We start from the raw sequence: 24,976 nt of genomic DNA on the forward strand, positions 1-24,976 counted from the left end.
ATTAAAAGCAAACAAAACATATATCACACTGCTGTTAGAAGGTCAAGGTTGACAGTTCTTAAGAATTAATTTATAGAAATTTTGATCATTAATAAAATTAGTCACCAGTAACTTGGGGTTAGATGAGGGTAAGGACATGTACTCTGGCAGTAGTGGGGGTGGGGGTGGAGAGGAGGGGAGAGATGAGATGAATGATTAAACAGATAGAAGTAGAAGTGGTAGTTTTCTTATGGTGTGAGTTTTATAATATAGGAACAATCAGAGGAAACTTATTTGAGTGTTGAAAGATAATCTGAAGCAAATGGGACAGAAATTTGTTATGGAGGACTTGGAAATTATACATGTACAAATTATTTTCTACCTGTCTTTGTTTCTTTTCTATTTCTGTGACAGCATGAAAATAATACAAAGAGGCATTAAGTGGCCAGAAAAATAAAGGCCAACCAAGTGATTGAATTTGGACTGAATAACACACACACACACACACACACACACACACACACACACAGAGCTTGGCTATGGACAAATTTAGTGTTGGAATTTTTGTGAAATATTTGAACTTATACTGTCATCTAAAGAACAAGTTTCATGACCAGCATGGAGACCGAGAGAGAGAGAGAGAGAGAGAGAGAGAGAGAGAGAGAGAGAGAGAGAGAGAGAAAGGAAGGAAGGAAGCAAGGAAGCAAGGAAGCAAGGAAGCAAGGAAGAAGAAAGGAAAGAAGGAAGGAAGGAAAAGAGAGAGAGAGAGGGAGGAAGAGTGGGAGGGAGGGAAGGAAGGATGGGAGGAAGGAAGGAAGGGAGGAAGGAAGAGAGGGAGGGAGAGGAGGGAGGAAGCGGGGGAAGGAGGAAGTTTTTCTTCCTATTACATTCCACCTCCCTCAGTGTTTTCACTTCCCTGCACTTGGCCTTATATTGAAAGGTGGGCAGCCTGTAGTTTTGAAATTTTCAGAAACTTGTCATTTTCATTATAGGAGCTGGGGTGGGCAGGGGGAGGGGATAGGAGTGAATGCAAGTAATATTTGTGCTTTTTTAAGGTTAAATGACAACAGTGTTGTTCAGGTCAAGATCTTGAAGGGTGAATCCTTATTTATTTTTGAAAGCAGGATTTAAGGCAGTTTTGCAGATGACATAGATTTTAATATAATTTAGTAAAATGCCATTTGTTGGCAAAATGATAACATGAGAAATTGCTTGTATTATTTTCTATGACTTAAGTTTTCACACCATACAATACCTGCCTGCCAAAATGAATATGATATCCTCACCTAACAGTGTGTCAGTGAAAGAAGTAATCAGAGTAGAAAGAGAGCCCCCCCGCTGCTACTGTGCACCAAACTCTATGAGCCCATTATAGCTGCCAGTTTGAATGATACTCATACACAAGACCCTTGGGAAAAGCAACATCACTTCCCCTGCTGGGTCTACTACAGTATCATTTCAGATAAATACCCCGCACAACAGTTTTAAATGTTTGGACATTTTGTTCTCAAATTATTGTACTATCGGTGTTATTTCAGAGGCAGCTTGTAAGGAAAGAGACTTCTGCTTTGCCTGGGTAATGCCTCTTTATACACCCTCTTCTTTCTTGTCCTATTTGGTTGTCATTATGCAATGTTTACGTTCAGTTTTGATATCACATTAACTTCTTGGGTCAGTTTTGCTTTCTAGAATTTGGTCACTATCCATTCCTTAGATATGGCTTTTGGCCCATGAGGCTTGGAATTTTGAGGTGGCCATTTTGAAGCTATTATTTTAATGTGGACTCACAGCCCCTGGTATTGTTGATTTTCACTGAAATTCTTGAGGGCCATTGCTTTCTTCAGTTTATCTCTGAGGCTCTTCTGAGGTGAGAGTTAGAAATGAAATAAAGGTAACGGATGGTTGACTGTGTCTGGTGTGCACATTATATGTCAGTAAACAAAGCTATGAACTTGTTTCTTTCTTTCAGATGACATCAAAGGGCAGCCTCCTCACAAAAGCCTTAACAAGTGCCTATGCCAGTTAGGCCACCATCATGGCTTCTTACATTATTATGATTTCTTTCTAGCAGCCTCATTATTTAAACACTAGCTGAATCTTCTTACCTATTCTAGATTTAGAGCACTCCTTTTATTTAACAAATGATTATTGAGTGTCTACTTTGGAACAGGCACTGTTCTAACTACTTGGTATAGATAAGGGAACAAAATGGACAAAACATCTGCCCTCTGGGAGCTTACCTTCTGTCATGGATTAGAGAACATGAAGTATTATATGAAGGACATGAAGTACTACAGAGCAGGCTGAAATTACCCTACTATCTGTGGGCCTTAGACAGAGCCTGAACATACAACTGTGCATTTTGTGTACTACATAACTCCTGGGAGTGCTACTCACTTAATTGTCATGTGAGCAGTGCTCCCTGGAATTGTGCAGTGCACAAATTCTGCATCCTGGGGTGGCAGCCCTAGTGCTCAGCCAGGTGCAGGTACAGGCAACAGCTTTTTGTCCAGTCCCACATGGTCTCTTGAGAGTGGATAGACCTGAATTTTCTGCAGGAGTGGGTTTCAGGCTTGATGAAAATAAACACAAATGAGCATTTCAATGGGTACAACTTACAGAAGTTAGAATTCACTGCAGTTCAACAGAACGAATTGATTTAATAGCAAATGATATCAGAAGACATCAAACTTCAAATCTCCCTGAACCCTGGTGAGATACATGGTCAAGTTGTTGTCAAGGCTAATTTTTCTATCTAGTGTGAGATCTTTCTAGTTACCCTCTTCTAGTTACCAACTTCTTTTTCCACCAAACGTGTCTCTTTAAACTTCAGCATAATTACCTTAAATTCCAAAAACTGCCTTTTACAGACCACTTCACCAGGATCTAACACTCAAGTTCGGAGTAGGTTTTCTCATTGCCCATCAAGCACCATCATATGCTATCTTGCCCCAAATGTTTATGATGGCCTCCTGCCCAGTCACTGTCCACCACTGTTACGATTCTTAGTGGGAGGCCCTGCCCTGGCTTACACATGCCAGAAGGGCTGAGCCTGGCTGCCTTGGCCCAGTCTTACCCTGCCAAGTGATAGTTCCTGACATTGGGACATGTTACATCAGTATCCAGGGGTTGACTTTCTCTTTGGACTTTTATTTTCTATTTACACAATCCTCCAAAAATAGATTATCAGGAATATCTAAGCTCAGTTGGAATTATTCCCTTTTATATTTTTGTTTTCCTGTGAAGTTCCTGATGTAGAGCTGAGTGAATAAACAAGGAATGCACTGGCAGAGAAGTGCAAAGCTTTTGGCTCTGATCAAATTGAAAAGTTTGTGGTTGCCGTCTGGGCCAGCAAATAAAGTTGCTGCCAATAGAACAGAAATGTAGAAGTAAAGAGACCGGTTACAAACAATCACCTTAATTTCAGTCTGGGATATTTTGATATAGGTTATGTAACAGTCCTGGGAGAAGCAAGTCACTTCAACAAGTTGGTGGATGTGAAGAAAAGAGAAGTCTCAGAGTACACAGAAAACCTTTCTGGCAAGTTCCTATTTATTTACTTTAGTTTTAGCAATTTCATTTTGCTTTCTTTGAGTCAGCAGATGATAAACTGGTTTCGAGAGGCAGTGTTTTTTATGGCAGTACCTTTAGTGAGGAAATCATGAATTCTTCTGTAAGTAAGCATAATTAGATAATATGATAGGTATATAATAATGACTTTAGTTGGGAGGTAGTATGACTTAGTGGTTAAGAAAATAAACTTTTGAGTGAGATAGAACTAGGTTTATGTTTTAGCTCTGAGAGTTACTGATGATGACCTTGGGCATATAACATTAACTCTGAGCTCAGTTGCTTCATGTATAAAGTGGAGATTATAACACCTAACATAGGAATGTTGTTATGTGGAATAAGTCAGATAATGTAAGGTACATTCTCCTGTGCTTGACTCAAAATGCAGTACTTAATCAATTGTTGATATTACCATTATTTAATTATTTGGAAATATATTTAGTAGGTTTTAAAATAAATAATCCTATTTTTCCTCATAGAAAAAATTAGGAAGATTAGTACATTTTTTTGTCTATAACATGAGTAGATTATAGAATATGGTTCCCTGATGGAGCAGTGGTTGAGAGTCCGCCTGCCGATGCAGGGGACACGGGTTCGTGCCCCAGTCCAGGAAGATCCCACATGCCGCAGAGCGGCTGGGCCCGTGAGCCATGGCCACTGAGCCTGAGCGTCCGGAGCCTGTGCTCCGCAACGGGAGAGGCCACAACAGTGAGAGGCCCGCGTACCGCAAAAAAAAAAAAAAAAATAGTTCTGTCAGTTATTGCATTATACCTATGTCAAAAATCATTCATTTGATTGAAGATTTTTGCTTTATTATTACACTTTAAAATTATTATACTTTTAAAATTCTTTAGTTTTTACACCCTCATTTACATTTTTAATTTTGCTGATATATTTTTGTGAAAAATCTTTATATTTGCAATTTAATGCTACCATATTTTAATAAATTAGTATAGTATACCTTTAATTTCATTAATCTATCCCTATGGATGTTTTAAAAAAATTTGGGGTTGAATAATTAAAATTGATTTATTTTTATGTTTACTTTTAAATAAAAGCAAGCAAAGGTATGAGATAAGATCTAACCACTATTTGGCTCCTTAAACAAGTTATTAAATGATAGTGTTTTAATTTCCATTTTTTTCTAAATATTTTATATTATTTTCATATCAGCCTTTGTTTCCATGGATTTATTATTATCATTAATATTTATTTAAATGTATTATTAAATTGTATTTGTATTATACTGCTTTCACAAAATGTAGCCATAATATTGTTCATATTTTTTTTTCATCTACTTGGTGTGATAAAGGCTAAACCTTAGAAGTGTTTTAACATATTGGTGAAAGAATTTCCTCTCTTCATTGTTTGAACGAAGTCATGTATTAATCAGGGTTCTCCAGAGAAACAGAACCAAGGGTTCTTGAAGGGTGGCTGTATCAATTTACATTCCCACCAACAGTGCAAGAGGGTTCCCTTTTCTCCACACCCTCTCCAGCATTTATTGTTTGTAGATTTTCTGATGATGCCCATTCTAACTGGTATGAGATGATACCTCATTGTAGTTTTGATTTGCATTTCTCTAATAATTAGTGGTGTTGAGCAGCTTTTCATGTGCTTCTTGGCCATCTGTATGTCTTCTATGGGGAAATGTCTGTTTAGGTCTTCTGCCCATTTTTGGATTGGGTTGTTTGTTTTTTGATATTGAGCTGCATGAGCTGCTTGTAAATTTTGTAGATTGATCCTTTGTCAGTTGCTTCATTTGCAAATATTTTCTCCCATTCTGAGGGTTGTCTTTTTCTCTTGCTTATGGTTTCCATTGCTGTGCAAAAGCTTTGAAGTTTCATTAGGTCCAATTTGTTTATTTTTGTTTTTATTTCCATTACTCTAGGAGGTGAATCAGAAAAGATATTGCTGTGATTTATGTCAAAGGATGTTCTTCCTATGTTTTCCTCTAAAAGCATTATACTGTCTGGTCTTACGTTTAGGTCTCTAATCCATTTTGAGGTTATTTTTGTGTATGGTGTTAGGGAGTGTACTAATTTCATTCTTTTACATGTAGTTGTCCAGTCTTCCCAGCACCACTTATTGAAGAGACTGTCTTTTCTCCACTTTATATCCTTGCCTCCTATGTCATAGATTAGTTGACCATAGGTGCGTGGGTTTATCTCTCGGCTTTCTCTCTTGTTCCATTGATCTATATTTCTGTTTTTGTGCCAGTACCATACTGTCTTGATTACTGTAGCTTTGTAGTATAGTCTGAAGTCAGAGAATGTGATTCCTCCACCTCCGCTTTTTTCCCTCAAGACTGTTTTGGCTATTCGGGGTCTTTTGTGTCTCCATACAAATTTTAAGATGATTTGTTCTAGTTCTGTAAAAAATGCCATTGGTAATTTGATAGGGATTGGATTGATTCTGTAGATTGCTTTGGGTAGTATAGTCATTTTCACAATATTGATTCTTCCAATCCAAGAACATGGTATATCTCTCCATCTGTTGGTATCACCTTTAATTTCTTTCATCAGTGTCTTATAGTTTTCTGCATGCAAGTCTTTTGTCTCCCCAGTAGGTTTATTCCTAGGTATTTTATTCTTTTTGTTGCAGTGGTAAATGGGAGTGTTTCCTTAATTTCTCTGTCAGATTTTTCATCATTAATATATAGGAATGCCAGAGATTTCTGTGCATTAACTTTGTACCCTGTAACTTTACCAAATTCATTGATTAGTTCTAGTAGTTTTCTGGTGGCATCTTTAGGATTCTGTATGTATAGTATCATGTCATCTGCAAACAGTGACAGTTTTACTTCTTCTTTTCTAATTTGTATTCCTTTTTTTTCTTTTTCTTCTCTGATTGCCATGGCTAGGACTTCCAAAATGATGTTGAATAATAGTGGTGAGAGTGTACATCCTTTTCTTGTTCCTGATCTTAGAGGAAATGCTTTCAGTTTTTCACCATTGAGAATGATGTTTGCTGCGGGTTTGTCATATATGGCCCTCATTATGTTGAGGTAGGTTCCCTCTATGCCCACTTCCTGGAGAGTTTTTATCGTAAATGGGTGTTGAGTTTTGTCAAAAGCGTTTTCTGCATCTATATGATGATGATATGGTTTTTCTTCTTCAGTTTGTTAGTATGGTGTATCACATTGATTGATTTGCGTATATTGAAGAACACTTGCATCCCAGGGATAAATCCCACTTGATCATGGTATATGATCCTTTTAATGTGTTGTTGGATTCTGTTTGCTAGTATTTTGTTGAGGATTTTTGCATCTATATTTATCAGTGATATTGGTCTGTAATTTTCTTTTTTTGTAGTATCTTTCTCCAAGGTGATGGCCTCATAGAATGGCCTCATAGAATAAGTTTGGGAGTGTTCCTTCCTCTGCAATTTTTTGGAAGAGTTGGGGAAGGATGGGTGTTAACTCTTCTCTAAATGTTTGATAGAATTCACCTGTGAAGCCATCTGGTCCTGGACTTTTGTTTGTTGGAAGATTTTTAATCACAGTTTCAATTTCATTACTTGTGATTGGTCTGTTCATATTTTGTATTTTTCCTGGTTCAGTCTTGGAAGGTTATACCTTTCTAAGAATTTATCCAATTCTTCCAGGTGTCCATTTTATTAGCATAGAGTTGCTTGTAGTAGTCTCTTAGGATGCTTTGTATTTCTGCGGTGTCTGTTGTAACTTATCCTTTTTCATTTCTAATTTTATTGATTTGAGTCCTCTCCCTCTTTTTCTTGAGGAGTCTGGCTAATGGGCTATCAATTTTGTTTATCTTCTCAAGGAACCAGCTTTTAGTTTTATTGATCTTTGCTATTGTTTTCTTTGTTTCTATTTCATTTATTTCTGCTCTGATCTTTATGATTTCTTTCCTTCTGCTAACTTTAAGTTTTGTTTGTTCTTCTTTCTCTGGTTCATTTAGGTGGAAGGTTAGATTGTTTATTTAGATTTTTCTTGTTTCTTGAGGTAGGCTTGTATAGCTATAAACTTCCCTCTTAAAACTGCTTTTGCTGCATCCTATAGGTTTTGGATTGTTATGTTTTCATTGTCATTTGTCTCTAGGTATTTTTTTATTTCCTCTTCAATTTCTTCAGTGATCTCTTGGTTATTTAGTAATGTATTGTTTAGCCTCCATGTGTTTATGTTTTTTACATTTTTCTCCCTGTAATTCATTCCTAATCTCATAGAGTTGTGGTCAGAAAAGATGCTTGATATGACTGCAATTTTCTTAAATTTACTGAGGCTTGATTTGTGACCCAAGGTGGGATCTATCCTGGAGAATGTTCCATGCACAGTTGAGAAGAAAGTGTAATCTGCTGTTTTTGGATGGAATGTCCTATAAATATCAATTGAATCTATCTGGTCTTTTGTGTCATTTAAAGCTTCTGTTTCCTTATTTATTTTCACTTTGGATGATCTGTCCATTGGTGTACGTGAGGTGTTAATGTCCCCCAGTATTATTGTGTTACTCTCGATTTCCTCTTTTATAGCTGTTAGCAGTTGCCTTATGTATTGAGGTGCTCCTATGTTGGGTGCATATACATTTATAATTGTTATATCTTCTTGGATTGATCCCTTGATGATTATGTAGTGTCCTTCCTTGTCTCTTGATTCATTCTTTATTTTAAAGTCTATTTTATCTGATATGAGTATTGCTACTCCAGCTTTCTTTTGATTTGCATTTGCATGGAATATCTTTTTCCATCCCCTCAGTTTCAGTCTGTATGTGTCCCTAGGTCTGATGTGGTTCTCTTGCAGACATCATATATATGGGTCTTGTTTTTGTATCCATTCAGAAAGCCTGTGTCTTTTGGTTGTAGTTTTTGATCCATTCACATTTAAGGTACTTATTGATATGAATGTTCCTATGACCATATTCTTAATTGTTGTGTGTTTGGTTTTGTAAGTCCTTTTCTTCTCTTGTGCTTCCCACTTAGAGAAGTTCCTTAAGCATTTGTTGCAGAGCTGGTTTGGTGGTGCTGAATTCTCTTAGCTTTTGCTTGTCTATAAAGCTTTTGATTTCTCCATCAAATCTGAATGAGATCTCTGAATGAGATCCTTGCCAGGTAGATTAATCTTGGTTGTAGGTTCTTCCCTTTCATCACTTTAAGTATATCATGCCGCTCCCTTCTGGATTGTTTAGTTTCTGCTGAGAAATCAACTGTTAACCTTATGGCAGTTCCCTTGTATGTTATTTGTCATTTTTCCCTTGCTGCTTTCAATAATTTTTCTTTGTCTTTAATTTTTGTCAGTTTGATTACTATGTGTCTCAGTGTGTTTCTCCTTTGGTTTATCCTGTTTGGGACTCTCTGTGCTTCCTGGACTTGGGTGGCCAGTTCCTTTCCCATGTTAGGGAAGTTTTCGACTATAATCTCTTCAAATATTTTCTTGGGTCCTTTCTGTCTCTCTTCTCCTTCTGGGACCCCCATTATGCAAATGTTGTTGTGTTTAATGTTGTCCCAGTGGTCTCTTAGGCTGTCTTCATTTCTATTCATTCTTTTTTCTTTATTCTGTTCCGCAGCAGTGAATTCCACCATTCTCTCTTCCAGGTCACTTATCCGTTCTTCTGTCTCAGTTATTCTGCCATTGATTCCTTCTAATGTAGTTTTCATTTCAGTTATTGTATTATTCATCTCTGTTTGTTTGTTATTTAATTCTTTTAGGTCTTTGTTGAACATTTCTTGCATCTTCTCAATCTTTTCCTCCATTCTTTTTCCAAGGTCCTGGATCATCTTCACTGTCATTATTCTAAATTCTTTTTCTGGAAACTTGCCTATCTCCACTTCATTTAGTTGTTTTTCTGTGGTTTTATCTTGTTCCTTCATCTGGTACCTAGCCTTCTGCCTTTTCATCTTGTCTGTCTTTCTGTGAATGTTGTTTTTGTTCCACAGGCTGCAGGATTGTAGTTCTTCTTGCTTCTTCTGCCTGCCCTCTGGTGGATGAGGCTCTCTTAGAGGCTTGTGTAGGTTTCCTGATTGGAGGGACTCATGGTGGGTAGAGCTGACTGTTTCTCTGGTGGGCAGAGCTCAGTAAAACTTTAATCCACTTGATTCTTGATGGGTAGGGCTGGGCTCCCTCCCTGTTGGTTGTTTGGCCTGAGGCACCCAACACTGGAGCCTACCTGGGCTCTTTGGTGGGGCTAATGGCGAACTCTGGGAGGGCTCACGCTAAGGAGTACTTCCCAGAACTTCTTCTGCCAGTGTCCTTGTCCTCAGAGTGAGCCACAGCCACCCACCACCTCTGCAGTAGACCCTCTAACACTAGCAGGTAGGTCTGTTTCAGTCTCCCTTGGGGTCACTGCTCCTTCCCCTGGGTGCCGATGTGCACACTATTTTGTGTGTGCCCTCCAAGAGTGGAGTCTCTGTTTCCTCCAGTCCTGTCGGAGTCCTGCAATCAAATCCCACTAGCCTTCAAAATCTGATTGTCTAGGAATTCCTCCTCCCATTGCCAGACCCCCAGGTTTAGAAGCCTGACATGGGGCTCAGAACCTTCATTCCAGTGGTTGGACTTCTGTGGTATAAGTGTTCTCTAGTTTGTGAGTCACCCACCCAACAGTTATGGGATTTGATTTTATTGTGATTGCGCCACCCCTACCGTCTCATTGTGGCTTCTCCTTTGTCTTTGGATGTGGGGTATCTTTTGTGGTGAGTTCCAGTGTCTTTCTATTGATGATTGTTCAGCAGTTAGTTGTGATTCTGGTGTTCTTGCAAGAGGGAGTGAGAGCACATCCTTCTACTTTGCCATCTTGGTTCAGGGCCCTGGGGAAGTAAGTATTTTTTATCTTAATTTTTTTTACATACTTAAAATAATTAACTCAAGTACTTTTAATATCCTTTTTTTCCACCTTTTTCTAAGGTACATTTTATAATCAAATTCTTTCATTAAAAGATGATAAACTTCATAAATTTCTGTCTGGGCCTTGTCTGAGGCATCATTAGTTTAGAACTTATAGAGTCTGAATTCTTGAATTTCTTTTGTTGTTCAAATATCTGAGTGTCTGTTTTTGTCACTTTGATCATTCATTCATTATGCTTTTAAAATTAAATTTATTTTTCAAATCCAGCACTCTGTTGCCTGTCAGGGATATAGGTGAGAGGTAAAGCCCCTGATGTTTAGTGGAAAAGATACAAACATATACAAATAATTGAAAGATAAAAATATTCGAGTAAAACCAAGTTATAATAAGAATCCCCCTACTTCTGTCTGAGGAAGTTGGATAAGGCTTTAAGACAGAGGTAACATCAGAGATGTGTATTGATATAAAATAAAAAATTTCTATTGAGTTCAGTATAAGGTTCTATCTAACACCCAGTGCAGTACTTACTAGGAACATGGTTGTTACTGAGTGAATAAAGAATGGGGAAGGTAGTATGCTGGCATAGAAAAGTATACAGGAACATGGTTTGTTGATGGTGTATGTACTGGGTGTTGCTAATATATAAGTCCATGAGATTTGGTGAGGGAATGGCCAGAAATGAACATAAAGAAGTAGCATGGAGCCTGATTACAAGAGTTTTGTATTTTTTTCACTAATATGGTCAGATTGTATCCTATACACAAACCAGGATCAGTAGAAATTTGGCAGTAGGAGAGTGATATATCTGATCTGTTATTTAGAGATGCTACAAGAGAAGAAACTGTTGGAGAGATTGTTGTGTTAAGAGTGTAAGAGAGATCAAAGCTCTAGTAGAATTTTGGAGGGAGTTTTAAGAGAAGTAGGAAATTCCAGAGACATTTCTAGGATAAAACTGACAACATGTCATGACTGACTAGGTTTAGAAAGTGATGGAGAAATAGGAAAAGATTATTCTCTCCATGCATACCCTCAAACTTTTATCTACACTCTTATTAAACCCACATGCATAGACTTTGGCTTAGATATGGGGGACACAGAGATAGTTTGGACCCAATATTTGCCCTTGTAAAACTCCTCGCTTGGTGTTTCTCCCAGTGAGATTTTAGTTTTGATGATCATGACGTTAATTGATTCATGCTTTCCTGATGTATAGGATAAGACTAAGCTTTCCTAAAATATAGAAATTAATCAATGGGTTAAGTCAGCTTGCTTTCTTGAAATCTTCAATCTTTTGTCTTCAATATTTTGATGTCACTGTGCTGGTGTGCTACTCTCTTTTTCTTCCTAAATGACTTAGAGGTTGAAAATATGTGTGCAGGACTTCTCAAGAATAGCATATTACTGCATTAGAGAGAAATAGAAAAGCATTACCCACCAGATGTTTATTGTAGTTTGCTTTTGAATATTTGTAGATTGAAATTGAGTAGAGAGGATGTTGATTAGCATGCAGATATTTTTAGTTGTCTGTAATAGGAAACGAATTGGTGTTTTCCTTAAAGAATGAATTTAAGGAAATGTGGTTTGAAAAGTGTAGTGTTGTTAATCACACTGATCCAAGTAGTAGAAACTATTGATTGAGTAAAATAAGCAGTTTTGATTATTTAACTGCAGGCTTCATTCTGGGAAACCAGAATTAAATGGTGGTAATAATTGCAATACTTAATACATGAAAACTCTGACCTAACACTGGGTGTACTTTTACAAAGATTAACTCATTAAATTACATGACTTAAATTCTGCATTCTGCCCCTCTGTCATCTGCCCACCCCACCCTTTTCATTATCCCACCTCCCCTGCTCCTAATACTATTCATCTAACCCACAGCTTCTTACTGTTAGAATCCCTGTGCTCTGCAAGTAGCTGTCTTACATGGAATACAATAAATTGGTACACCTCTAACTACCTTCTGTGGCATCCATGTGGTCCGCCAGAAACTCATATATCCGTGCCATGCCAAATGGTGGAAATATAGGTTGACCCACTGGTATGTCCTAACTTAGATATACTATCTCTCTCCAGTACTCTTCTGAGACAGATCTTCTGGTTAGCTGCCCAAACAGACATCTAGCCAGGGAATGAAATACATGAATCCCTTTCTTAGTCACCCCATATAATCTCTCAGTAATATCTTCACATCCTACTCTTGGCTTTAGGGAGAGACTGTAGCCTCTCGTCGTGAACATTGATTCCTCACAAAGCAGAGAATTTAATGACAACCCTGTTCTTTTACAGATTCTACAGAGGAGATGAAGTGATGGCTAGTGGTAGCAAGGCCAGTTTTGCCTCCTTTTAGTAAGCTCATGTCTCATCCCCACTTTAGGTAGCTCATAGACCATTCCCTTTTAAGCATGGATTGCTTAGCACCTTTGACAATTCTGCATCAAAAGGAAAAATCTCACATAACATCCTGTTGCAGGTACATCCTAATATACACACCTACACACAAAATGAATTCTGGACACCTTAGTTATCCTAATCACAAAAGTAATAGAAAAGTAAGCTTCTAAACAATGAGACAACACTTTCTCAGAGAGCCATGGCTTTCATGTTGTCCAAAACAGGAAGGTTCAAACCTTAGAATTATATACAAATTTAGTTTAATGATGTTACAAATTTGGTTGTTTGGTTTTCACTTCAGATCTCCCAAATAGAAGAGCTAGGCTGCTCTATGCTTATATACTGAGAAATGACAACTGTCTAAAAGATTGGGCACATGTCCTCCTGCAGTCCCGTAGTGTCAGTGTTATGAGTATAGTGTGTTTCAGAAAATAGGATAGTGTATAAAAAATAAATTTTTAATGCCTTTATTGAGATAATTCATATATCTCAAATCTACCTATTTAAAATATACAGTTCAGTAGCTTTTATTATATTCAGAGTTATAATGTGCAACCATTACCACAATCAATTTTGGAACAATTTTGTGCTCACTTTGGCAGCACATATACTAAAATTGGAATTTTAGAACACTTTTCTCACCCCCAAAAATAATCCTATGCCGATTAGCAATCACCTTCCATCTCGTCATCTTCCCAGGCCCTGGCAACCACTAATCTACTTTCTGCCTCTGTGAATTCATGTATTCTGGACATTTCATAAAAATAGAATCATACAATGTGCCATCTTTTGTGGCTTGTTTCACTTAGCATATTGTTTTCAAGGTTCATGCATGTTGTAGCATGTATCAGTATCTCATTCATTTTTTATTACAGAAAAAAATTATAAATAAATTGTAAAGACTCTCTGTTGCAAGTTGGGTTCTCCACAAAGGAGCTTAGAGATGGAATTAGGCATGCAAAAGATTTACTGGTGAGTAACATCTGTGAAAGGAAAAGAGCAGAAGCAGGGTTGTATAGGGAGGCCATCAGATCACAGTGCACTTCTCCCGCCAGGATCCCCCAGAGCAAAGCTTGCCCATTGGAGGAGTCTTCCTCTGGGAGGAAATACTAGGCTCTGGTACTACTGCCTTGCTTGGTGATTGGCCAGGGGCTGTCCTGAGAAGAAGCTGGAAGCGAGACAAACCATACTCCTTGCTGGTGGGCAGCAAGTCCTTTCTTAAAGAGCAGTCTGGTGTCACATCTTTATGACTAACATGACTAAAATAAGCATCCATTAAAAACAAAATAAAACAAAACAGCCTCAGTTATCTGAATGTGCTCTCTGGGAATGCTGGATTAAAAATAAGCCTCCACTGCATATTCATCTGTTGTCTTTTCTTCCTTAGCAGTTGGAAAGCAGAGGCTCTCACTTTCTTCCTTGTTTTCAAGTGACCAAATTCTTTAAATTGAAGTATAGTTAATTTACAATGTCGTGTTAGTTTCAAGCGTACAGCAAAGTGATTCATATATACATATGTGTATACATTCTTTTTCAGATTCTTTTCCATTACAGGTTATTATAAGATATTAGATATAGTTCCCTGTGCTATACAGTAGGTCCTTTTTGTTTACCTATTTTATACATAGTAGTGTATATATGTTAATCTCAAGCTCCTAATTTATCCCTCTCTCCTCCATCATCTTCTTCCTTTCTGAGTCAACTTTCTTCAAGTAAGAATCTTTGCAGACAGTGGGAGCTCAATAAATGCCATTGATTGACAGACCTGGACAAGCAAGACAAATATTTCTTACTTGGACCTAAAATCTTCTTTTTGGCACACAATAAAAGAGCCCCATAACTCTTGTCACTCTACACCAAGATGTTCTACAGTTTACAAAGTGCATGTGAAAATTGTCCTGAGACTGTTGGGTAGCCTCCCAAAGGGTGTGCAGCTAGGGTAATGATACGGGTAATAGAAACCATGATTCTATACCATGCTTACTGCTCCCAGCACACTGACAGATCTCATTGGCAGTGAATGCCCATGTTTAGGTTATAGGCTTTAAAGACTCACACCTTTGTTAACACTGCAGCTCCATAGCTCCAGAACTACTTCTTATTGAAATCTTCTTATGAATAACATTGAACCATGTGCTCCATCCAGTCCCCAAGTGCCCAAAACCTTCCTGAATTCCACATACCTTGTTGTGAACTGGAAAACTAATCTGTACTCCCTCAGCCATGAAATTTGCCACTCAGAAAACTACATATTTGTAATTTGAAAACCTGCAATGATACATTGTAACTGAAAGATGATCTAATCTCTAGGCACATATTGCTTTTGGTTTTCGTTATTGAAGATGGAAGAGATTTCTCTCATTTCAATGATGGATCTCTATGTACTTCTTATGAATCATGGTGGCAGTGTGATAAAATTAAGACATTTCATTGATTCAGTTATGAAGGACTTCATTGCTCACCATGGGTGATAAAAACTGCATCATTGTTTACACATAATATACATATTTAAGAACATAATTCATTTCAGAGTGCACAGCACATTATGTGATCATAGAGAAAAGCTTTTTAAAAAATTTTCCTTAAACTCTTTTGGGGCAAAAACAATAGAACAGCTTTGGAAAATAATAGAAAGCCATACAACATCAGGAATTAATTAACTAAAGTTTATTGCTTCATACACTTTAATTTCAATCACAGTACTAATGAGTAAAGTGATTATGTAATTTGTCAATTGTCATAATCTTTTCAAGGGACAGAATACTGCAGTCTCCTCCTTGTTAACTTGGACACCTGTCCAGAAACTACTGTCCTACCTCCTTGTAAAGAACCTCTCTCTATGAAATATAGATTAAATTAGCAGAATATTTTGACCAAGACATACATGTATTTCATTGTTTATTTTAGTAGGATATAAAAAATTATGATACAACCCTTTGCCACCAAGTGTTCTCCTTTCTCTGTTCTAACACAAGGACATGGTGGAAATTAATAAATAAAACTGGAACTCAAACAACTCAAGTGATTAAAGAGTTTGAAAATATTGAAAAAATATATTTACACTTAAAAGATTGTTAACTGTTAGACATAGAAAAGCAACAGTACATTTTTTGAAGATGATGAAAGTCAAATGCACCTAATACTATGCAATGTAGGCCTGAGAACACTATGTCTACTGTGAGAAAACAATAACATGGCTGATAAATTGCACTATTCTTTCTGTGTTGATGAGAGATTTGATTTCCTGAAGGATTGAAAGTTAAAGGAATGAAAAAATACAGCAAAGGATATCTCTGCTCTTAACCTGTTCTGTTTAATGTGGAGCTTGGTCCATCTGCTGTTTCTACAATTTGACCCTCTCCCTTCCACATATGTCTGCATAGGTACACTATTCTCCGTCTTCCCTTCATGCTTCAACAGGCATCATCTTCAGTTCTCTTGTGAAAAGTTGACAAGCGGACTTTAAGGAAAATCAAGGTGGTTTTTTGAATGCCAGAAAATGGTCTAAAAAAATGAACATAGACTACAGTATTATTAGGAATGAATATACGTTTCTTCTAGAGATGGTATGGTACTGGTATTCCAGGGTTATGCCAATCACACAGATTTTCAACCTGTATTGAGTGAATATTTACTATCTGCATATTGGTACTGTTCTGGGCATTAATACTGTTTCCCAAGTAGAGAGACATTCCATGATCTAGCTGTTCAGAGGAACATTGAACCCTGTTCTCAATGCCATGGTCTAAGTGTTAAGTTTTCCAAGGGAGGGTCTGGAAATTATCTTTGATGATTAAAGGGGATATTCAGCGTGGTCAAGATAAAACTCTTCATCATATGATTTGTCATTTTTGTTGTTGTTAGTTTTTTTTTAAAAAAAAACTGGAGTTTTTTATTTATTGGAGTATAATTACTCCAATGGAGTATAATTACTTTACAATGGTGTGTTACGTTCTGCTGTATAACAAAGTGAATCAGCTATACATAAACATATATCCCCATATATCCTCCCTCTTGTGTCTCCCTCCCACCCTCCCTACCCCAACCCTCTAGGTGGACACAAAGCACCGAGCTGATCTCCCTGTGCTATGTGGCTGCTTCCCACTAGCTATCTATTCTACATTTGGTAGTGTATTTATGTCCATGCCACTCTCTCACTTCATCCCAGCTTACCCTTCCCCCTCCCCGTGTCCTTAAGTCCATTCTCTACGTCTGCGTCTTTATTCCTGTCCTGCCCCTAGGTTCTTCAGAACCATTTTTTTTAAAGATTCCATATATATGTGTTAGCATAGAGTATTTGTTTTTCTCTTTCTGACTTACTTCCCTCTGTATGACAGACTCTAGGTCCATCCACCTCACTACAAATAACTCAGTTTCATTTCTTTTTATGGCTGAGTAATATTCCATTGTATATATGTGCCACATCTTCTTTATCCATTTATCTGTCGACGGACACTTAGGTTGCTTCCACGTCCTGGCTATTGTAAATAGAGCTGTAATGAACACTGTGGTACACACTCTTTTTGTACACACTCTTTTTGAATTCTGGTTTTCTCAGGGTATATGCCCAGTAGTGGGATTGCTGGGTCATATGGTAATTCTATTCTATTTGTAGTTTTTTAAGGAACCTCCATACTGTTCTCCATAGTGGCTGTATCAATTTACATTCCCACCAACAGTGCAAGAGGGTTCCATTTTCTCCACACCCTGTCCAGCATTTATTGTTTCTAGATTTTTTGATGATGGCCATTCTGACTGGTGTAAGGTGTTACCTCATTGTAGTTTTGATTTGCATTTCTCTAATGATTAGTGATATTGAGCATCCTTTCATGTGTTTGTTGACAATCTGTATATCTTCTTTGGAGAAATGTCTATTTAGGTCTTTTGCCCATTTTTGGATTGGGTTGTTTGTTTTTTTGATATTGAGCTGCATGAGCTGCTTGTATATTTTGGGCATTAATCCTTTGTCAGTTGCTTCATTTGCAAATATTTTCTCCCATTTTGAAGGTTGTCTTTTCGTCTTGTTTACGGTTTCCTTTGCTGTGCAAAAGCTTTTAAGTTTCATTAGGTCCCATTTGTTTATTTTTGGTTTTATTTCCATTTCTCTAGGAGGTGGGTCAAAAAGGATCTTGCTGTGATGTATGTCATAGTGTGTTCTACCTCTATTTTCCTCTAAGAGTTTTATATTGTCTGGCCCTACATTTAGGTGTTTAATCCATTTTGAGTTTATTTTTGTGTATGGTGTTAGGGAGTGTTCTAATTTCATGCTTTTACATGTAGCTGTCCAGTTCATATGATCTGTATTAAAGCATGTCTTCTATATGTATAGAAGCAGGCAGAACCCTAGAGTAATTATTATGAGTTAAAATGACAGAGAGCCACATTTGAACTAAGTATGAGGAAGAACTAGTTCAACGTTAGAGCAGTTCAACTTTAATATAAAGTATTTTTATTCATTCAACAGGTATTTACTGGCGCTACTGTGCACCTCTTCTGTATACGTATATTTAATAAAGAAAGTGTGCACTTCCCATTCTTGGAAGCAGAAGGAGGTTGACAAGCCAAGCAAAGCAAGATAAGCATTTGCTGGAGGTGTGGAGAATGGCTTACTGCACTGTTTAGGCAATTGGATCAGATATCCCCTGTATTCCCTCATAGGGCTGAGTTTCAGTGACACCATATTATATGGGCAGTAGTTAGAAAGACAGTATATGGTAAGTGCTGTAAGAGAGGTATAAAAATAAGTTCTAGGGGCTTCCCTGGTGGCGCAGTGGTTGGGAGTCCTGCCAATGCAGGGGACGCGGGTTCGTGGCCCAGTCCGGGAGGATCCCACATGCTGCGGAGCAGCTGGGCCCGTGAGCCATGGCCGCTGAGCCTGCACGTCAGGAGCCTGTGCTCCACAGCGGGAGAAGCCACAGCAGTGAGAGGCCCGCGTACCGCAAAAAAAAAAAAAAAAAAAAAAAAAAAAAAGTAAAAAAAGTTCTATAGGATTTAGTGGAGAAAAAATAATATTAGAAGTAATATAAAAATAATATTAGAAGGCTGTATAGTGATAAAAAAGGAGATTTGAAGGGAACCTTTAAGGATTGATAAGACTTAGTGTAAGAGGAAATATAGGGTCTAGGAAGGGGGAACAAAATGGGTGAAGAGTTGAAGAGACAAGTGCTTGATGTGCTCAGGAGGGATAGTGTTAAGCATCTTGGCCATAATCATGATTTTTATGGAGGAATAACAGGGACTTAGGCTAGAGAAATAGGCAGAGAGGGAATGCTTCTCCTCTCCTTTATGGACAGAAGGGCAAAATACCCCATGTGTACATTGGTTACTTAATACAAAACTTTTGTGCCCCGGGAGACAGGTCAGGGTCACTATTTCCTTTTACTAAAGGAAATTAAGACTTTATTAAGACTTTAGATATACTTGAGCCTTTTCTCCTTGTAGGGAAGTGTGAGAATAGATATCTATTGCTTTTGACTGTCAGCTGCTGCTGTTGGTTCACTACTGAGATAACAGTTTACTCTTATTCAAGCTGTTAAAGTACTAGATCACAGAGTTTAAGTAATAAATAGATGATCCAGAGAATGACATTGCTTCTCACTGACTACAGGGTTACACTTCAGTCAAGGGTCTTCTCCAAGTGAGAAACAGTTCAAATATTTGGAGGATAGAGAAGGAACGAATGCAAAAGTAGTGTGTGTATGTGGGTTTAATAGACTAGTTCTCTTACTTTTCAGTGGAACTTTTACTATTACACTGGCTTTTACACAGTTGCCTAATGTGCAAAAATAATTCCAATATTTGCATTGACACAAATGACACAAGAGGATGAAACATTTTACAGAAATCTCTGTGCTTACATATATTTATATATGTGTTAAATGCATGTGTTGTAATTTGTGTGAACTACTCACCCAGTTGAGCAATAATGACTAAATTAGGCAATGAAATGAATGCATTCTATCATATTTAACGTGAAGGTGCTTGATGTCTCTTGGCTGGTTTTCCTCTATTTCTTAATTACGTCCATGTGTTTTCATGTAAAGATGAGCTGAACATACAGATGTCCAAAAACTTCTGTAATGCCATCTAATGGAGTCAACATTGTTTTCCATACATTTTAAAAAATAACTTGCATCAATTTAAACATTTATGCCTTTTGAAACTGCCATGTTTAACTGTAGAATGGAAAATATAGTTTTTGTGACTTCTCGCTTGAGGATCTCAGCTGGGTGGAATTATTTACTAGAGCTTATCGAATGACTATAGCCTTTGTTTCCTTTCTTGGCTTGTCCCCTTCAGTCTTCTCTGAATTTCTGTTACAAGTGTTTACCTGATGACAGTGAGAATTACATGTTGGCATGAAGAGCCCAATGGATGCTGTCCCAGAGTTGAGGGGTATTGCACTCTGTAACTGCAGAATTATGGCTAAATCCTAGCCAATCCTGACCCTTTGCAGAACTTCATCACTGGGATCAGAGTTCTTTATATTTTGTGCAGTCAGATAGTGTGCATTTTGTAGCCCTGGCAAACTGCCAATCTCTAAGCCAAATTCAGCCCACAGAGTTTTCATATATTTTTTTAATACCTCAGTGGGTGCTGAGTGCTACAATTCTCATGTTTGTTTCTTAAGCTGCCCTATCTGGGTACATCAACATTATCTGTCTGGCCCTGAAATCCTGAGTGCTTGTGTCTCCTGCAGTGCTAGAGGGTGTGTTGGAGAAGGCTGCGGCAACAACAGGTTATCAATCCTACCTGCAAAATTCTTATATCAGAAATTTCAGAGGGCTTTCAGGGTATCCATCGTTTAAAAAGTACTCCCTGGCTATGCTATAGTTCAGGCAGGGTTGAGAACCATTGTGATAAGAGGAACCATTTGCCTCATTAGATTCACTAACTAGAAGATATACACTAACTCAAAGCTTAGACTGTTGCTCTAGTTCTCAAAGGAAAAAAAACCCCAAACTCTCAATAAATAAACAAAACCACAAAACCTGTATTGAGTGATTACTACGTGCTAAGCATGTCATGTATGTTATGCTATCCAGTCTCCACACTAATGGAACATTTTCTGTTCTCATCTTCTCAGTTTCCTGACCTTGATCTCTATGTCATGTCCCTCTCTTACTCTTTGCATATACTAAGGCCCTCACTCTGCCTCTTTACCCTGGTGTATTTGCTTCATAAGAATTTATTTTTCAACTGAAATTATTTTATTTGTTCATTTTTTTGTTGTCTTGCTCCTGTTTTGGAATGTAAGCTCCATGACGACAGGTCTTTGTTTTGTTCATTTCGATATTCCATGGACCTAGAATCATGGCTGCTCCATTATCAGAACTGAGTAGATATTTGTTAAATTAATAAATGTCTGCTCATTTATCATTCTTCTTGACTTCCTATTGCATCTTCTCTGTTTCCTTTCCTTTTGATTAGAAAATTCTAAGACTTATTTGAGGTCAATTTTTTTAGTATCTTTGAAGAAAAAACACTGTACAACATTTTTATATTTCCAAAATAGTATCTCAGTATTGCTGTAGTTACAATCACCCAACCAGGATCATCTTGTTATATAGGGGTGATTTTAAGAAGGAACAAATGCAGGATAAAATTTATTCTTTATTTTTAATCTTTCAATCATACTCATTTAATTGTAGTTTTATATACCTCACAAAGGTATCGTGATAATTAATGTCTGTTTAGTCATTTCAAAATAATAAGGCACCCTGAACCCCTAAGGCAAAAAGAGTTCTATGAATGTACATAATTAGTATTATAGTTTTCTCATTTGTAGAACACAGAGAGAAAATACCTATTCACAGTCACAAGGGTATTATTGAGATTAATTAATTAATGTTTATAAAGCAGCCAGAATGTGGAGAAAATACATTTTCTTTGCTATTTAAAGTGCATTTCAAAGGTAAAGAGGCAAATTATGTTTGCAGTTTAGAGTTGTTTACTTATTTATCTTGAATGTTCAGATAAATTGCAGTTTTTACACTTGTTCTCCTGAATCACGTACCAGGTCCTAATACCCTTTCACTTCTTCTGTACTTGAGCAGACCCTATAGCCCTTTGTTTTTTCAAAGTGGAAGTAACTGCTCCATGCATAACATATTATTTCTTCTTTTCAAACGTAGCTTATTCTGAAAAACATACAGGTTATCTTAGTCCTGTTTTATTTTTTCTTTGTCAACATGGTATGCTTTATTTTGTCCTTTGAATATGATTTTATGTAAAGCTATTGAATTTGACATTTCTTTATCTAGGCAGATGTGGGTGTGATGCTACAGTTTTGGTTCTTTACCATGAGTATGACACTTGACTTCAGATTGCTGCCTTTCGATTGAGTGGTTATTAAGATGTAGGCTCTGAGAGAATGAGACACAGACTATAGTTATGTTGCTTTCCTGCCATATTTATTTATTTTGTTTTATGCTCTTTGAAGTCTTTGAAATTGAAACTAAACGTTCATGATTTTTTTAATGGGTTCCAAATGTGGATTTTGGCTCTAAACTTTGTCAATGTACTCTACTTCCCTATTCAAATTTGCCTCTTCATTACCTCCCTATCGCTGTGTTTTCAGTAGATTACAGCAGGCTCTTCTCAGTTGATATTGATCCTTTTGTCCTAATTTAGTGCATCTTCCACAGCCAGTGACTGTGTAAAGGCACAGGGATTACATGATTATCTGTGGTATCTTTATACCAATATCTAGTTAGTTAACTGGTACCAAAAGGCCAGGGCACAGCCAGGAGCTCTAGTTAAATAAGCATCAAGCTGCCATCTGATTATTTTTGCATGACCCCTTGCTTGGCAAAAAGCTTTACAGAAAAAAGTAAAATTATGCTTGTTATTCTTGTGCAGAGAGGATGATTAGTCTGTTTTGTATTTCCCTCCCAGACCCCCAGTTGTCCCTTCCTCTATGACAAGGAGCCCTGAGATTTTTTGGGTTTTCCGTTTAGGTTCCATTTGGGTTTTCCTATTAACAAATAGGAAACCATTTGCTAATAATGGAGAAGAAATTTAGGGAAAGATAATACATCTTGATGTGGAAAGATCAGGTATAAAACTGAATTGTAAAGTTATATAAAAGGCGTAGGTTCATGGTGTATCGAAGAAACACAAGGTTTGTCTGAAAGTTTAATTAAGGTTATGCCCTTCTATAGTAATAAAGATTAAGGGAACATCACTCAGCTTCCCTCCTTCTACCCTCAATATACAAAAATTAAATTTGCTTCTTCTCTAGTGCCTTATCAAATAAATATAGATATTCTGATACAAAGTTAGAACATCTGGCTAATCTCATCATTGTGATTATTACATGATGTATAAAACATAGTTCTGTAAATCAGCAGAAAATAAAGTTCACTAACTGGTTAACTAATGGGTTAATATAATATATTTGGTTTATATTCTTGTAAGGACCCATGAAGAGATGAGATGACATCTTTGGGGGTTAGAGTTGGATTTGAATTCTTAGAGATGATGAAATTTTTAGGTTTTCTTTTCCTCCCTCCAAACTGACAAAATATTTCACAAGTTAAGGAAAACATTGAAAGTGTAATGAAAACACAATGCGCAAAACTGCCTAAATGCATCTCGTTTATTTACATTTCTAGATTTTGCAAAGCTAAATTATTGGATTTCTTCATTGTTTTGACAGAGCCATGCTGAAAAGTAACTTAATACTTCTTGTAAGGTGCTTTTAGCTAGAGCCGGAACTACAAAGACTACTGGGTTAGAAATAGGCTTCATTCAACACAGGGTTTGCCAGGAATGTGCTTTGCTCTCTTGACCTCAAGACTGATTAAAGATTAATTTGTTATCTTTAACTTTTAAAATAGTTTAACAGAAGATGGAAATGTATCACTATATACCCTTAGATAAATCTTTACATTTTTACAAATAGATAAATTGTTGTATAACTATTGTCTTGTTCTGTGGCATGTACAGTTGTTTGCTTGGCTAGTTGGGGTGTTATGAACTTATTTATATTCAGTAAAATAATATCACCCTCTTCCATAATGAAAGGTACTCTGCCTTGACTTTTTTAAAAATGTAAGATAGAAAATATGTGTACATAACAATATACAACTTTGATGATGCTGTCAGAGATGTATGTGCCTAAAAAACTCCAATCACACTATGTGAAGATGAGTATTTGAAGTATAACCCAGCTTTTGGTTGAAGACCCTATGTCTGCTTTTACTCTTTTTTTTTTTTTTTTTTTTTTCACAGTTTCAGTCCCTTTAATTAGGTGCTCTGAAGAGAGGGCAGAATGGCAGACAAGGGGTGGAGAAGGTGGTGCTTCTTAAGCCCCTTTCAGTAACCGGTCAGTCCTCATCCTCTGGCAGCTGGATCTTGCTGGGGTCGAAGCAGTTGGAGTCCATGATGGGGAGGCCATTGGCCTCTCGGTATTTTACAAGCCTCTCAGCTTCCCGGCGGGCCCACTCCTGCATCCTGTAGTCAGGCAGATAAGCCACAAAGGTGCTGCCAAGGACCAAGATGATGGAGAAGCCAAAGAAGAAGACGACCCGCATGTTCCAGAGGTCCACAGCAGGGTCCCTGTCATAACCGTGGGAGTCTGGGTTCTTCTCGTAGAGGTTTTCGTCCTCGGGATCTGGGTCCTCCTGCCAGCGTAAAGTCGGTTCCGGCGGCCGCTTTCCCGCCACAGCGGACGGGGCGATCAAAGCCCTGGAGGAGCTGGATTCCCAGCGAACACGGGCAGCCGGGAGCCCTCGCCTCGCCGCCACCGCCAAAAGGCGGCGGCCGCACAAACCTAACATCCCGGCCACCATGACAGATCGTTCTGCAGTTTATCGGGGGCGGGGACGGAAATGTGACTGCGCAGCTGCAGCTGGTCCGAGCGCGAGAATTGTCGCTCCGCCCCTACCGCAATAGGTCCCGAGTCGAGATTTTGTTTTCAAAAGGGCGAGGCGTCCTCTTTCCCTCCCTCTGTCACGGCCTCACGGAAGCAACCATCTTCTTATCCTCTCGATCAGGCTATGGAATTTCTGACCGAAAGGCTGTGGAATTTCCTTGAAAATAAAGCGGTAGCACTCGTGTGAATTCCGTTCCCAACCAATCGCACGGAGAGCTCCCTTGCCCTCTGGCGGGAAGGGCGGAGCTTCCGTTGCTCTTTCATCTTAGAAGGAAGCCAACCTTTTTTTTTTTTTTTTTTTTGCGGTACGCGGGCCTCTCACTGTTGTGGCCTCTCCCGTTGCGGAGCACAGGCTCGG

At 37.9% G+C, this 24,976-nt stretch overlaps 2 protein-coding genes across 8 annotated transcripts in view; one reads left to right on the forward strand and one right to left on the reverse strand.

Moving 5' to 3' along the window:
* NAALADL2 (N-acetylated alpha-linked acidic dipeptidase like 2) overlaps nucleotides 1-24,976 on the forward strand; it is a 1,497,545-nt gene that overhangs the window by 357,786 nt on the left and 1,114,783 nt on the right. The window lies entirely within an intron of this gene.
* LOC307187237 (NADH dehydrogenase [ubiquinone] 1 beta subcomplex subunit 11, mitochondrial) lies at nucleotides 23,315-24,832 on the reverse strand. The gene has a single exon (XM_079923045.1). It carries the CDS (start codon nucleotides 24,533-24,535, stop codon nucleotides 24,071-24,073), a length of 465 nt encoding a protein of 154 aa, XP_079779171.1. The 5' UTR covers nucleotides 24,536-24,832; the 3' UTR covers nucleotides 23,315-24,070.

This window comes from Stenella coeruleoalba (assembly GCF_951394435.1).
Source record: "Stenella coeruleoalba genome assembly, chromosome: 5".
NCBI classification, from domain to species: domain Eukaryota; kingdom Metazoa; phylum Chordata; class Mammalia; order Artiodactyla; family Delphinidae; genus Stenella; species Stenella coeruleoalba.